This window comes from Trichechus manatus, unplaced genomic scaffold (assembly GCF_000243295.1).
Source record: "Trichechus manatus latirostris isolate Lorelei unplaced genomic scaffold, TriManLat1.0 scaffold00207, whole genome shotgun sequence".
Taxonomy (NCBI): Eukaryota; Metazoa; Chordata; class Mammalia; order Sirenia; family Trichechidae; genus Trichechus; species Trichechus manatus.
The window spans coordinates 2,664,147-2,678,883 of record NW_004444143.1 but is presented as its reverse complement, the minus strand read 5'-3'; the positions used below and the strand labels follow the sequence as shown (position 1 = coordinate 2,678,883).

The window sequence follows — 14,737 nt, the reverse complement described above, 5'->3', positions numbered from 1 at the left end:
GAGGGGCAGAGAGAGGGGAGACCGAGGGGCAGAGAGGGGAGACAGAGGGGCAGAGAGAGGGGAGACCGAGGGGCAGAGAGAGAGGGGAGACCGAGGAGCAGAGAGAGGGGAGACTGAGGGGCAGAGAGGAGGGAGAAGAAGGTGAAGGGAGAATGGGAGACTGAAGGGCACTTCTTGGCGTTTTTTAAGTGTGAAGGGAAGTAACTGTGTGAGTACTGATTAGAGTGTTGTCCCCACTGGGCACGGAACTCTGGGAGGCTGGGGGCCGAGTCTGTCTTGGTCACTGCTGGGTCCCCAGTGCAAGGATTACAGGCCCCTGGGTGATCCCACGGGAACCTCACCTCATGGTAGGGGTGGTCCTGGGGGTCGGGGGCCCCCTCTCCAGGCTCAGGTGGCTGTGGACAGGGCTGTGTGCAGAAGGAATGTCCGGGCTCAGGGCTGGGTCATTTAGAGAGAAGAGAGAGACGGCTCTTTGCACTGCCGGGGAGAGAGAGGACAGGACTGAGTCCTCGTGGGTGCAGAGGTCAGGGCACCAGGTCCTCCCAGCCACCCCCACAACGGACGGACCACACGTCTCCCCCGAGCCGTCCACCCAAGTCCCCACGACACTTTCAATCACACATCTGTCAGGTCACACCGACACTTAGGACGGGTTCTTGCCAAACAAACCAAACAACCATGAAAACCCAGCCTGCTTCTGATCAAGCCTCTGGATCCCGTGACCCGTTTCCACAAAACACAAGGGAGGGAGAAAGACACACGCCACGCCACCGGGGGAGGAAGCCACCAGCCAGATGCAGACCGTGGCACAGCCCCGCGTCAGCGAGCTGGTTTCGTGTCAAAGACAGTGAAACCTGTAAGAGCTGGAACTTGATGGGCCTGCCTTGTGTTTCCGGGTCTCGCAAGCTGTCCACCTCTGACAGGGTGCAGTCTTGCCACTTTCCTATCGCTGTCTATCAGGGGGGAAGTACTTTGAGTTTTCCTTCTCTGACAGGTTTCTGCCTTACACAGGTTTTACTGTAAACAGTAGGAGCAACAGCAAAAGGCCCAAAGCAGATGGAGCTGAAGCGGGGTGACAGGTACATGGGGATTCATTAGGCCGTTTATTTTTGAGTATGTTCATACATTTTCAGAAAAAGAAAAAAAAAAAAAAAGAAGAAAGGGAGAAAGAATATCATACATATTGAAGAGAAGCAAAAAATCACCGAGGTTGCTGTTACGGTGGGGATTCCTAGGTCCCACCACAGCCCTGCCACTGGCTCTGGGGGTGGGGCCCGATGCTGTGTGTTTTAAACGTGACCGTCAGGTTCTGGCAAAGAGCTGGTGACAGCTTCACGCCCTCAATCACGGCTGGTTCCGTAGGCCACGGGGCACCCAGGCATTGGAATAGGTGGCGGCCACTGAAACGAGGCTCGAATGAGCCCTGTGGGGAGGCCCAGGGGGCGGTAACCCGGGAGGGACAGGGCGCCCTTACTGGCGGGGCCACACAGCGCAGGTGGGCCCCTGGGCGACGTTTTACGTTTTCCTGCTTAAATGGCAGCACAGTAAAAACTCAACACCCTTCCCCCAGATCCGCCAATTGTTAACATTTCGCCACATACGCATCCTCTCTCTGTATTTTCCCCAAGTCATCTGAAAGTAAACTTACCTCTTTACCTCAACATACCTCACTGCACAACTCCAAAAACTAAGGACACTCTCCTATGTAATCGCAATACCATTATCATATTCAAGAAGGGCCCTGGTGGCGCGGTGGTGAAGCGTTTGCCCGCTAACCAAAATGACGGCAGTTCGTATCCACTAGCCGCTCCTTGGAAACCCCGTGGGGTGGTTCTATTCTGTCCTATAGGGTCGCTATGCGTTGGAATTGACTCCATGGCAATAGGGTGTTTTTTTTTTTAATCACTGAATACACGGTCATCTTCAAATTCCCCAATTCTCTGAAGAACAGTCTTTATAGTTTTTAAATTTTATTTTGGATTTAATATTTATTCTCTAAAAATGTTTAAAATGTTTTAATTTGAACAATGTGAAACATATTCAAAAGTAGAGAAAAGAGTGTTATGCATCCTCATGAACCCACCTGTCACCAGCTTCCCTAATTATCAATATGCGGCGCTCTGGTTTTCTCCCCTGCACCCTCCCTGCCCTTTTATTTCTGTTGTTATTCTCTCCCTCAATCCCCTTTCACTTTTTAGAAACGGCTCACTGAGGTATAACTGGCACCCAGCAGACTCATCAAAGGGTACAACTTGGTAAGTCCTGACATGTGTACAAACCCGTGCGACCACCACCACAGATCAAGAAAGTAAACACATCTACCATCCCCAAAGGCCTCCTTGTGACCCTTTGTAATCCTCCCTCTCACCCCCTTACTTTTTTTAAACATTTTACTTTGAAATAATTTTAGATTTATAGAAGAGTTGCAAGGATCATTAGAGAATTCCCATATCCTCCTCACCTAGCTTCCGCCAATGTTAACATCTTACAGAACCATGGCGCAACAGTCAAAGCTGAGACTCTAACACGGGCACAAAACTATAAACTACAGACATTATGGAGCCCTGGCGGCGCAGTGGTTAAGAGCTTGGCTGCTAACCAAAACGTCGGCAGTTCGAATCCACCAGCTGCTCCCTGGAAACCCTATGGGGCAGTTCTACTCTGTCCTGTAGGGTCGCTATGAGTCGGAATCGACTTGACGGCAATGGGTTTGTTTGTTCGTTGTTCATAGACATTACAGGGATTTTCCAGTGTTCCCACTCATGTCCCTCCTCTGTCGCAGGATCTCATCTAAGACCCCAAGTGTGTTAGCTGTCATGTCCCTGTAGGCTCTTCTGAGCTGTGACAGCTTCTCAGTTTCTCCTTGTACTTCATGACCTTAGCACTTTGGAAGCGTACGTCAAAATAAACCATCGAATAAACAAAACCAACAAAACCTCATCCCAATTCTGCCACCAAATACCAAAAAAGGTATTCTGCAGAACAGCTCTCATCTGGATTTGCCTGATGTTTTCATGGGTTTGGGGGAAGAGAGCCGGTGAGGCCGTGGATCCGCTCAGAGCACGTGTCTTACCCCGGGAACGCGAGCCTTGATCATTGGATAAGGCGGTGTCAGCTGGCTTTCTCCACTGTCAAGTTACTATTTTCCCTTTCAGTGCTCCATCTGTTAGAAGTCAGTCACTAAGGCCAGCCTGCCCTCAAACCAAAAAAACCAAACCCATTGCTGACCAGCTGATTCCGACTCAGAGCGCCCCTAAAGGACAGAGTACAACTGCCCTGTAGGGTTTCCAAGGAGCGGCTGGTGGATTCCAGCTGCCGATCTTTTGGTTAGCAGCCGAGCTCTTAACCACTGTGAGAGGGAAATTAAACTCTACCTCCTGGAGGGACAAGGAGCTAAGAATCTGTGGATCATTACAATCATTAATAAGTATTTGGGGGCAGATAGTTGGAGGCTATGTTCCTGTTTCTGCTTAGAGCTTCCCTACAATGTTTGCATTCACCAGAGGATCCTGCCTGCAACAATTAATACTGTGTTGTTCTAGGGATGGGTTTCTGTTTCCCTCATTCCTTCTGGATTTATTAACTGGGATTCTTCATAAGGAAGAGTTGTTGCATCTCCACATCTTATTTATTTAGATATTTACTTACATCGGTATGGCCTCGGGGGTTTATCTGACTCTTCAGGTTATACTCTAATACTACCACTATTTTATTTTGTTGCTCAAATTGTTCCAGCTTTGGCCATTGGGAGCACTCCTGTCCCATCTTTTTTCTGAGCACTTCCTTACTTCCTGGTATCACAAGATGTGCTCCCCATAACTTTTTACCAGCCCCACCCCTCCTCAAGTCTGGGATATTTTCACACAAATGTAAATACTTCACTGCATATCTCTGGCAGATTATGGCTTTATTTTTCTAACAAAACTACTATGATGTGGAGCCCTGGTGGTGCAGTGGTTAAAAGCTTGTTTGCTAAGCAAAAGGTTGGCAGTTCGAATCCACCACATATCATGATTCCCACCAACAGATGAGGAAACAGGCTCAGTGCACAGAGTCGCCAAGGGTGTGTACTTTTTAAATTTGGTGCCAAATATTGCACGACTGACTCCCACTGGGACTAGCAGCCAACTTACACTGCCACTTGCAATGTCTGGGGGGCCTCTTTCCCCTGGCCACCCTCAGTGTGATCAGACTCCACCCTTGTAGTTCCAAGAGGTGAAGCAATATGTTCAAAAGCGTGCAAGCCATCTGAGTCCCTTTTTCCGTCACCTGTTTCCTGTGCCCAGTTCTCTGGAGGGCTGTTCAGGCCCAGGTTTGCATGCCAGCCCTGTGTGCTGCTGGTCAGGCGACTCTGCACGGGGCCTGTCTCCTTAGCTGGTAGGGAGTCATGGTACTTGCCTAGAGTAGGGATCAGTAGGGCTGACGCTGATGGAGTGCTAAGTGCTGGCCCGGAGAAGATGCTCAGTAATGTCAGCTCTAAGTGGATCGTGGCTGGAGAGTCACCGCCTCCAGGAAGTGCTGCTAAGCAACGCTCTTCCATGCTGAGCTCCTAAGGCTTCTGCAGGGTCAACTTTATCCGCACTGTTGAGCCACTGCCTGACCCACGCTCCAAATGGTTCCAGTGTGTGTGGCTATGCAGCAGATCAGAGGCTGAGCCTGGCCTTCTCGGACCACTTTGCCCCCCATCCTGTGCCCTCAAGAGGCCTGACCGCCTTCCTTCTGTGGCTGGGGTGGCTGCAGGACAGGGTTCAGAATGGAAGCAAATGAGGGAAGAAGCTTCCTTCCAGGCCACCTGCCAGATGCAGACTGGCTAAAACTTGGAGATATGAAGGATGTGTGCCACGTGGGCTGGTTTAGTGCTGCCTGCTCTGTCAGGCCCTGTGCAGGGCACCCAGTCGTAACTGAGACAGCCCAGGGTCCTGCCCTCCTGGTCCTTGAGAAGACATCAGTGGACAGCGACAGGGCTAGGTGACAGGGCCAGGACGGAGGAGGCACAGGCAGAGGGGTCAGTGATGTGGGAGCCCAGAGCAGGTGCCTGACCCAGACGGAGGAATATCAGGGAGGGCTTCCTGGAGGAGGAACAGCCAAGCTGTGGCTGGAAACAGAAGCCACAAGAATATGCTCGTATCTGTCAGGGATCGTTGTTGAGTACCATTTTACAGATGAGACACAGGCTTAGAAAGGTAAAGCCACCTGCCCATGTTATATGGTGAGTCAAATGGCAGACTGCTATCTTCCTGATCCGTTTCTCTGAATAACAGACCCCCAAATCTTGGTGGGGCACATGGCCTCATTTCCCAGCCTCCTCTGCAGCTAGGTGTGGCCACGTGGTGAGGCTCTGGCCAATGGGAAGTAAGTGCAGCTACGTTTGGCCACCTGGTGAGGCTCTGGCCAAGGGGAGGGTGGAGCAGGGGTATGAGGCTTTGGGATGTGGCCTCCCCTCTCCTGCTGGCTGGAGCTGACAGATGGCCGTCCTGGGGGGTGGGATGAGCCCCAGGACATGGCCGAGCAGAGAGCTGGAAGGAGCCTGGACCTGGCTGAACCTGGGCTGCCGCACCAGCCCCCGACGGCCCACCCCAACACTTTTCATCTGCACAAAGCCTTGTGTGTTTAAGGGATTGTTAATTTGGGCTTTCTGCTGCATGCAGCCAAAGAAAATCTGAATAAACGCGATTTTATACTGTCATAAGAGCACCAGGTACCAAGTGTGGAGGGCTTGTTCTGTGCCCGACAGGGTTTACACATGATGCTTCTCCTCACTCTTGCTGCAGCCCCATGCACTGGGCACAGTCACTGTCCCTGTCCTGTAGATGAGGTAACTGGGGATCAGGGCTGCACAGGGACCAAGTGACTCAAACCCTGCTCCGCCAGTTCTGGAACCCGAGTGTGTCTCCTTTCAAAGCCACAAGGGCCTCCCTAGATTCTTCTAGAAGCGAGAAGGGGTGGGGATCTGGCGGGTGGAAGGTGCCTACCTTCGTATGCCTTGGCTGCATTGACCAGGCTGGACCACTCGAGGCCAGCAGCCGTGTCGGGCAGCGGCATCATCCCGGGGTCGAGGCGCCGCAGGGGCCGGTCCCGCCCTTTGGCCAGGGACAGCTCTGAGGCTGAGATGGTGGCTGGGTGAGAGATGGGAGACAGGAAGAAGGTTGAGAATGAACAAATTATATTGTTTGTCAGAAGACGGTTAGTGCCAGGGGAACACACGGCAGGCTAAGGGGGTGGGGTGTCAGATGTTTGTGTGTGCACAATTTTAACAGGGTGCTAGGGAAGGCCTCCCAAGAACAGGATGTTTGAACAAAGCTCTGGAGGGGAGGAGGGGAACTTTGCATTTCTAACAAGTTCCTGGGTGATGCTAATGCTTCTGGTTAGGGATCAATACTGAGAACCACCAGAACAGCGGTTCTCAAAATTTATTATACATAAGAATCACCTGGGGATCTTGTTGAAATGTAGAGTTTGGATTCAGTATATCTGGGATGGAAATGCAAATTCTCAGCAGGGGTTTGAACCAGAACGAACCAGTTCCAAGGCCTGCACCTCACACCTCTGGACAGCCAGGAAGGGGGCACTGTTATGATCCCCATGTTGTGGAGGAGGAGAACTGAGCCTTAGCGAGAGAAGCTGCCCTCCGGAGTTCACACCTGCAGTGGTGCGAGGATCGGAACGCGGTGGTCGGACGCTGCTGCCCCTGCTCTGAGCCCAAGCCCACACTGAGGTCACTGCTAACACAGTTCAACTCCTCCTCTCTAGGCCACAGGTGCCACCTGACTCACGGTGGGGAAAACGCTCACTCCGGATGACAGAGAGAATACTAACAACAGGAGAAACAACAGCTCAATGCTCAGGGGCCACGGAGCTCCTGGTAAGGGTGAGGGGAAAATACGGGAACACGCAGGGGGACGGCCGGACGACATGATGCACATACTCAATGCCACTGAACTGTACACGTGAAGAAAGCCGAAACGGCCAACGTTTGATTGCACGCACACACACACACACGCATAGACATGTATACGGCTATATGCAGCCCTGGTGGCGCAGTGGTTAAGAGCTCGGCTGCTCACCAACAGGTCGGCAGTTCAAACCCACCAGGTGCTCCTTGGAAACCCTATGGGGCAGTTCTACTCTGTCCTATAGGGTCGCTATGAGTTGGAATCGATTCAGTGGCAATGGGTTTATACACACACACACCCCACAATTAAAAATACGGAATAATCGGGTAAAAATAATAATAGCTAGAATTGTTTGAGGACTTCCTAGGTAACAGGCACTGTGCTCAGCATTTTCTATACATTAACTTGTTTCTCGCACTAACCCAAGGAGGCAGGTGCTATTTTTGCCCCCATTTTACAGTCTAAGAAACTGCTGCCCAGGGTCACCTCTCTGTGAGGGAGGGTCTGGGACAGACACAAGCTTAGGCTGTCCTGCTCTCGGGACCTGTGAACGGGCCTGCGCGGTGCTCAGTGGGTACGTGCTGAGCGAATGAATGAGCGAGGGCAGGAGGATGCCGGGCCCTTCCCTTCGCTCCGTGCTCTGCGTCTCCCTGTTCAGTGGGGGTGGGGGCTCTGGGAGCAGCTGCCGCTGCCAACACGGAATCAGCGGGCACCTCTGTGAGAGGCTCCTCGGCATGGAGGGCCCTTCATCAGTGGAGGCCCCAGGCCCTTCAGCCTGGACGTGGAGGGCTCTCGAGCAGGCTGGGTGAGGTGAAGAGGCTGGGGGTCCTGGCCATGCTGGGGCCAAGTGGGACTCTCCCTGGCTCAGGAGGGTGGGGAGTCAGACGGGCAAAGAGGGGCGGGTGTGTGTGTGTGTGCGTGCGTGTGTGTGTGTGTGCGTGCTCTGGGAGACAGAGGGCCCTGAGTGGGGTCACGGCAGAGGTCAAGACAACCCCAAGACCTGCCCTTATGGAGCCCCCAGTCGAGCAGGAGACAGACCCATGCCCAAATAGTGACAGGCCAGGGTGAACAGGGCTGTGACGGGGGAGACATGAGGCAGTGATCAGGGACGGCATGGGGGAATCCCCGGGGGCTGTGGGGGCCCAGAGGGAGGGCTCCCCGAAGGAGGGATGTCTGAGTCGAGACTGGAAGGATGAGGCAGAGCATCTCCCTGCACACCGACCTCTCTGCCTCATCATCTCTCTCACCCTCTTACTCACTGTGCGCCAAATGCCTACTGTGTGCCAGGCCCCGCCGTGGGCACAGATAGAGCAGTAAAGGTGAGAGGCAGGGTCCCAGCCTTCTGTCCAAGGGAAAGAGACACGCAGCAAAGCTTTGCAAGCACCAGTAGTTCTCTCTCTTGCTCACGGCCGTTTCCCCAGGGCCTAGAGCAGAGCCTGGAACACAGCAGGTACTCAGGAAGCATTTGTGGATCGACCACCTGGGAGGGCTAGGTTGCTCTGGAATTGAAAGACGGGATATGACCCAGCCTAGGGGTTGAGGGCGACCTCTGGGGAAGAGCAGGAACTGAGCCCAGGCCTGAAGGAGAAGGGAGAGTTACTCAGCAGTGGGCAAAGGAGACAGAGCGCCCAGGGAGGACGAGCCTGGCTTACTGAGGGAGCTGCAGGGTATCACGAGGGGAGGGCTGAGGGGGAGTCCAGCAGCAGGAGACCCCAAAACACCAGGGGAAGGAGTGTGGAGGCAGACACAGGGCAGCAGGAGCCATGGAGGAATTTTAAGGGGAGGAGATGGACCCCTCAAAAATGCCTGAGTCTCCTCCATCCCATCCCCTGTGGTGCACAAGAGGCCCTGTCTGGATAACACAGGGGCATGATCGCTCAGCGGGAGCCCTTGGGGTAGACATGTGTCAGAATTCCAGATCCATCTGGATTTGGGAAAGGAAGATGTGCGTGTGCTGTCTGTCACACGGGACACTCACAAGGTCAGGCTGCGCCCTAACCAACGCGTTGGTGTGTCCATCTATGCCCAGCGTGTACCTGAGGACCACATGCCTCACATCTGCTCAGGGTGCGCTCTGCTGCCCAGTGAGCTTGGCCCAAACGTACCAACCACCTTTTGGTTTCCAGCCTCTGAGGCTGTCCGGCGGCCCCCATGCCCAGGCGACCACACTTCCCGGTCCTGGGCACCTCCCGCCCCAGCTCCCGGGTGCCCGAGCTCACATTCCTTCTCCGGGAAGCCGTTGCTGGCGGCAGTGCTGCTGCTGGGGCCGCCGTCGGGCGGGTGGGGGTGCTGGTGCTGGCGGCGGGCAGGCAGCGTGCTGGAGGGGAAGGCGCAGGTGCTGGTGAAGAGCACGTCGCTGGGCAGGCCGGGCTCCAGGCCGGCGGGGCTGGCAAAGCTGGGCTCCCGGCGCCCGCTGCACAGGCTCTCGTCTGACAGCGTCCGCTGCAGACTCTTCTGTGGGGACTGTACCGGGACAGAGCGAGGCGGGGCACGGTCACAGCCCGCCCACGCTCGCCGTCCTCAGGGGTTCTTCCTGTCGGGGCGGCTGTGGTTGCTAGCCACTCTGCAGCCACTTCTGCCCCTTGTATGGTCAAAGCACCCCAACAATCCCCTGGGGGATCCCTGACCTCAGCCGACCTCCAGGTCCAGGGGAGAGACTGAGGCCTGTCCTGAGAGACTGTTAGGGGAGAGTGTGGCCTGAGCTGGGTCAGTGAGATCCAGAGCTGGGACTCTGGGGGGCACCAGTGGGGACGAAGTGCTGGTGGGACGGATCCCTGAGACACTGGGACACCTCTATCCCCACAGACAGCATGCCTAAGTGGGGCCAGCCAGGGGCAAGTGGGATGAGAGATGCAGAGCGGTGGGCAGTGGGGCAGGAACACGGACGGCTACCGCTTTCACCTCGCCTTCCTTGGGCAACGAGAGCCCGCATTTCCCCTGGGGGCCTGTCCTCCACTTAATGTCCACAGGGTTCTGGCCGGTGGGGCTGCTTCCACGCACCCCTGGTCTCCAGGAGCGGATATGGGGCCCAGATCCGGCTAATACGATCCCTTCCCAGTCACATGAGGTACCCTATTATGTAATAAAGCCCTCACTTTCTTGCCTAGGCTAAATCGCGATTCCGGCCCTGACTAACATGGTACCCTTACTCCTGGCCGCGTTTCCACAGACACTCAGCCGTGGCTGGTGGGTGCCGAAGGCTGGGGGAAAAGGCCAGGAAGAGGCTGCAGTGACTGCAGGGAGCCCTGCCCCCCTCCCCTGCCCTCCTGGGGGCCCCGTGGCCCGTCTGAGTCTGCCGGGAGTGGAGGGTAGGGCGGCTGCTACGTACTCCGGGGTCCCTCTCCTGCTCTGGCCCCAGGCTGTCCATGATGATGAGCTTCTTGAGGTCATCCTCAATGGTGGATTTGTAGTTCTTGCGCGGGGAGCGGAGGTCTCGGAGAGACGCCCTCAACCGCGGCTGCCCAAAGACGTTCTTCGTGTTGGTGTCCACCTGCCTGGAATGAGAGGGCCGGAGGTCAGAGGGGTATAGGGAGCCTCCTCACCCAAGGAGGTCCACCGCCACTGGGTGAACGACCACACCTTCTATGCGTCACCTGGCGAACGCCGTGACAGCCGAGGGGCTTTGTTTATTCTTTCCACTCACTCATTCCACCAGTATCTACTGGGAACCTACCCTGTGCCACGCCTGTTCCAGGCCCTGCGGACAGCAGTGAACACTCTCGCAGGGAGGAGCAGTGGCCGAGTGAACGGAAAGACAGACTGCATGATGCGAGGCAGAAAGAAGTGTTGTGAAGAAAAATAAAGCCGGGGAAGGGACAGAGACCCGCAGGGCTCAGGGGCGGCTTCTCTGAGGTGCCGTCTGAGCAGAAAGCCAGGCAAGAGGAGGAGGGAGGAACACTCCAGGCAGAGAGAGCACGTGGAGGCCGTGAGGTGGGCACAAGCCTGTGAGTGTGAGGAGCGGGTGGTGGGCACGGAGGCCTGGGGGGCCACAGGCAGGTTACGTGGAAACTCGTGGGCTGTGTGGTCGTGTCTGGAGTGAGGGAGCCTCTGAGGGCCCTGAGCTGGAGAGCACTGGGCCCTGATTTGTATTTTAGAAGGGCCACTCTGATTGCTGGGCAGAAAATCGATGCCTGGGGGCTGGGGAAGCAAGGGTGGAAGCAGGGAGACCCACAGAGACCGTGAGGAAGCCCCTGCAGTTGTTCAGGCCAGGTGAGGGCGGCCTGGACCAGTGGGCTTCTGGCCACAGAAGACGGATGGGATCTCCTGAGTGCCAGTCATGCAGAGTGGCAAGTGCTGGCCCGGGGTAACAGAGCTCTCGCATCATGGGGTGGCTGTGAGGATCCAGAGACACAAGGGAGGGAAGGCTGGGCCTCCCGCTCCGGAAACCGGCCTGACCACGACCCTCTTCCTCGGCATTCCCATAGCCCAGGGACACCACCCCGACCCCAATGCCTTCCAGAGCTCTCTGTGGCCTAACGGCTGTGGGTGTATAGCCTGGGGTGAAAAGCGGGAGTCTGGGACACACAGGCCTGGGTCTAAGTCCTGGCTCTGCTGCCTCTGCTGGGGGACCCGGGGAAAGTCTCACACCCCCCGATCCTCAGTGCACTCGCTGGTAACACCTGCCAAGCACACGGCGTTGCTGTGGGGATCCGGTCGGCACCTGACGGTGTGCGGACGTCTGGGAAACCGGGCCCCTTTATGACGGTCTCTCCGAGGCTGGCCGAGCCCCTGAGCTGCACACACACCTCCCCTTACCACCTACGCAGGCTCTACGGGCCATCACCCTGCGGTGCTGAGGCCGCTCCCCTGGGTCTCTGTGGCCTCCGCTCAGGGACCCCCAGGGCCAGGCTGCCTCCCCTTGCCTTCCAGTTCTGGCCCTGCCTTTGGGCTCAAGTCTTACTTCCCTGGAGAAAACTGAGCCCCTGACTTGAGGCCCCACCACCCCCACAGGGAGGGAAAGTGGCAGCTCACAGGAGCATGGCCCTACGCATACCAGATGCCATTAATGAAAACTGCAGGCAACCCCCATGCCCCCACCACCGAGGAAGGCACTATTATTACTGTCCCCACCTTACAGATGGGAAAACTGAGGCACAGAGAGGTAAAGAAATTATAAAACACCAGCCTGAAATCAGTTCTGTCCTGGCCCTGCCTTGAAACCAATCACTCTCTTATCACCTTACCCTCTTCATTCCCTTTCACAACAGCCGGAGTCTCTGGGTGGTGCAAATGGTTAAGGTGCTAGGCTGCTAACCGAAAAGTTGGAAGTTTGAGTCCACCCAGAGGCACCTCAGAAGAAAGACCTGGCAATCTACTTCTAAAAAAGCGGCCACTGAAAATACCATGAGCACAGTTCTCTGTTCTTGGAGTCAACTTGATGGCAACTGTTTTTTTTTCCATAAAAGCTCTTGCACCTGAAATGGTCTTCCTTGTGCATTTGTTTGTGTCTAGACCATAAAACCACACAAGAGCAAGGCCTGGATCACCCTTTTGGGCTCATTTAGTACTCATCACAGCCATATGAGTTTTAGTATTACTAGTAACCCATTTCACATACGAGGCAAATTAAGGCACATTAAAGACTTAAACTACTTGTCCAAAGTCACCCAGCTTGTGGATGGAGGAGGAAGGATTCAGAACACAGCCACCAGGCTGCAGCCCACAGCTGTTTCCATGGCACCTGACTGCTCTGTCTGCATCACAGAGACAGCAAGAAAGAAGTATGGCCCCTATGACATGGTCACATTTGGTGAGAAACCATGCTTCTGCAGGCAGAAAACATTCCTGGATGAAGTCATGAATAATGATTACCTCTGGGAAAAAGGATTCTTGGGAGGAAGTGAGAAAATGGGACTTTCGTTTTTCATCTGATACCCTTCTGAACTGTCTGGATTTATTTTTACCATAATCATATACTGTAACAATAACAATAAAAAATAATTAAAAAAAAAAAAAAAGCTGACAACTGGACTTAATCATTTTGTAACTCAAGAAATGGATAGTCTTTGAGTCTCTCTCTCCCCGCCCCCGTCGGCTGCCAGCCTGAGGATTTTAACAAAGGAAGAGAAGGTGGCAAGTGTCTTCTTGTGAGGTCGTATTCTTCCCCAAATTAGAATTCCAAGTCTAGGGTAATTCTGGCTCTGCTGATATCAGGGCAGCGAGATCTCTGGGCAACTTAAAAGCTTTGGATCCAAAAGACAGGAATAGAAACACAGACTAAGAGGCAGCCGGGCACACACACCAAATAGTAAAGGTTCCTTCCACAGGAGCTGAAAGGGACAGAAAGAACCCAATAATGTTTGTCCAGAGATTCCGGAAGGGGACTCACAACACCCCCAACCTTCCCCTTTTGACTGGGTATTTCCCAGGATGCCCTGTGTAGGGATGCCGTGCGGGAGGGGCCCCTGTGCCATCCCCACTGGCGAGGGAACAGGCCAGGCCTTCAGAGTTCCGCCTTCAGCTTGTCTCCCGGCGAGAAAGGTGCACTGTTCCCAAGGCTCATCTCCTGGAGGGCTGTAAGAGGATCTGCTAAAAACTTTAAAATGTGCGTTCTCGCCGCCCTAGCAGTTCTACTTCTAGAAGTGTGTCCTTCGGAAAAGGCCTGAGTGTACAGGGCCGCCTCCCAGGGCACCGTCTGTGGAGCCAAGCAGGAGCCGCCCGCCAGCAGCTGCCAGCAGGGAGGACCGGGGCACACAGTGGTACAACAGGGTGATAGCGGGCAGCCGCTAACAAAGAGTTGGGGTCAGTCCCCAGGACGCAGAAAGAGGTTCTCCCAGCTACATCACGCGAACAAAGAAATGGTATGTGTAGTGTGAAACCATTTTTATAAGACCATTTTATAAAACACAACTTAGCTTGGTATGTGGGAGTTTACCAAACTCGTCTCCAAGGGTGGAATATATAGGGGTTCAAGTTCTAAAAATGTTCCTTGCCAAATCCCATGAGGCACTACACAACACAGTCTTCCCTGTTTCTTCTCTGCCCCCATCTCCTCACTGTTCCTCTGCTCCAGCTACAGGCGCCTCTCTGATGTTCATTAAACACGCTGGGTATAGCCTGCCTCAGGGCCTTTGCACTGGCTGTTCCCTTTGCCTATAGTGCCCTCTCCAGCTGAGCTGGAAGGATGAGAAACTGCCAGCCACGGCCTGGTGGCACACTGGTTAAGTGCTCGGCTGCTAACCGAAGGGTCAGCAGTTCAAATCCACCAGCCGCTCACGGGAGAAAGACGTGGCAGTCTGCTTCTGTAACATTTACAGCCTTGAAAACCTTCTAGGGCAGTTCTACTCTCTCCTATAAGGTCACTAAAGTTGGAATTGACTCAACGGCAATGGACTTTTTATATACGTATATATTCAACTGATTTTCGACAAGAGTGCTAAGTCAATTCAATGGGGAAAGAACAGTCTCTTCAACAAGAGGTACTGAGAAAACTGGATTTCCTCATGCAGAAAAATGAAGCAGAAAACATACCTCACACCATACATGACAACTAATTCAAAATGGATCAAGGACCTAAATGTTAAATCTAAACCCATAAAAGTCTTGAAAGAAAATGTAGGGGCAAGACTATGGGACCCACTTTTTTTAATGACAGATCATCGAACACAACAGCTGCTCAAGCAGCAGAGACAAAACAGTAACCGAGACCTGGGAATTCAACACGCGTGCGCGCCCGAGGGCTTGTCAGGGGACTGAGACCTCCTGGAAATTCAACACGCGTGTTCACCCGAGGGCTTATCAGGGGACTGAGACCTCCTGGAAATTCAACACGCGTGTTCACCCAAGGGCTTATCAGGAGACTGAGACCTCCTGGAAATTCAACACGCGTGTTCACCCAAGGGCTT

The 14,737-nt window shown here is 54.2% G+C and overlaps 1 protein-coding gene across 1 annotated transcript in view; it reads right to left on the bottom strand.

The window, feature by feature from the left end:
• Positions 1–14,737, bottom strand: part of SIPA1L3 (signal induced proliferation associated 1 like 3) — a 190,142-nt gene that overhangs the window by 3,706 nt on the left and 171,699 nt on the right. Inside the window, exons 16-19 of the mRNA XM_023742305.1 lie at positions 10,222–10,387; positions 9,113–9,356; positions 5,973–6,116; positions 342–477 (exon numbers count right to left, since the gene is read on the bottom strand). Coding sequence (XP_023598073.1) covers positions 342–477; positions 5,973–6,116; positions 9,113–9,356; positions 10,222–10,387 — 690 coding nt within the window. The remainder of the gene's footprint in view (positions 1–341; positions 478–5,972; positions 6,117–9,112; positions 9,357–10,221; positions 10,388–14,737) is intronic.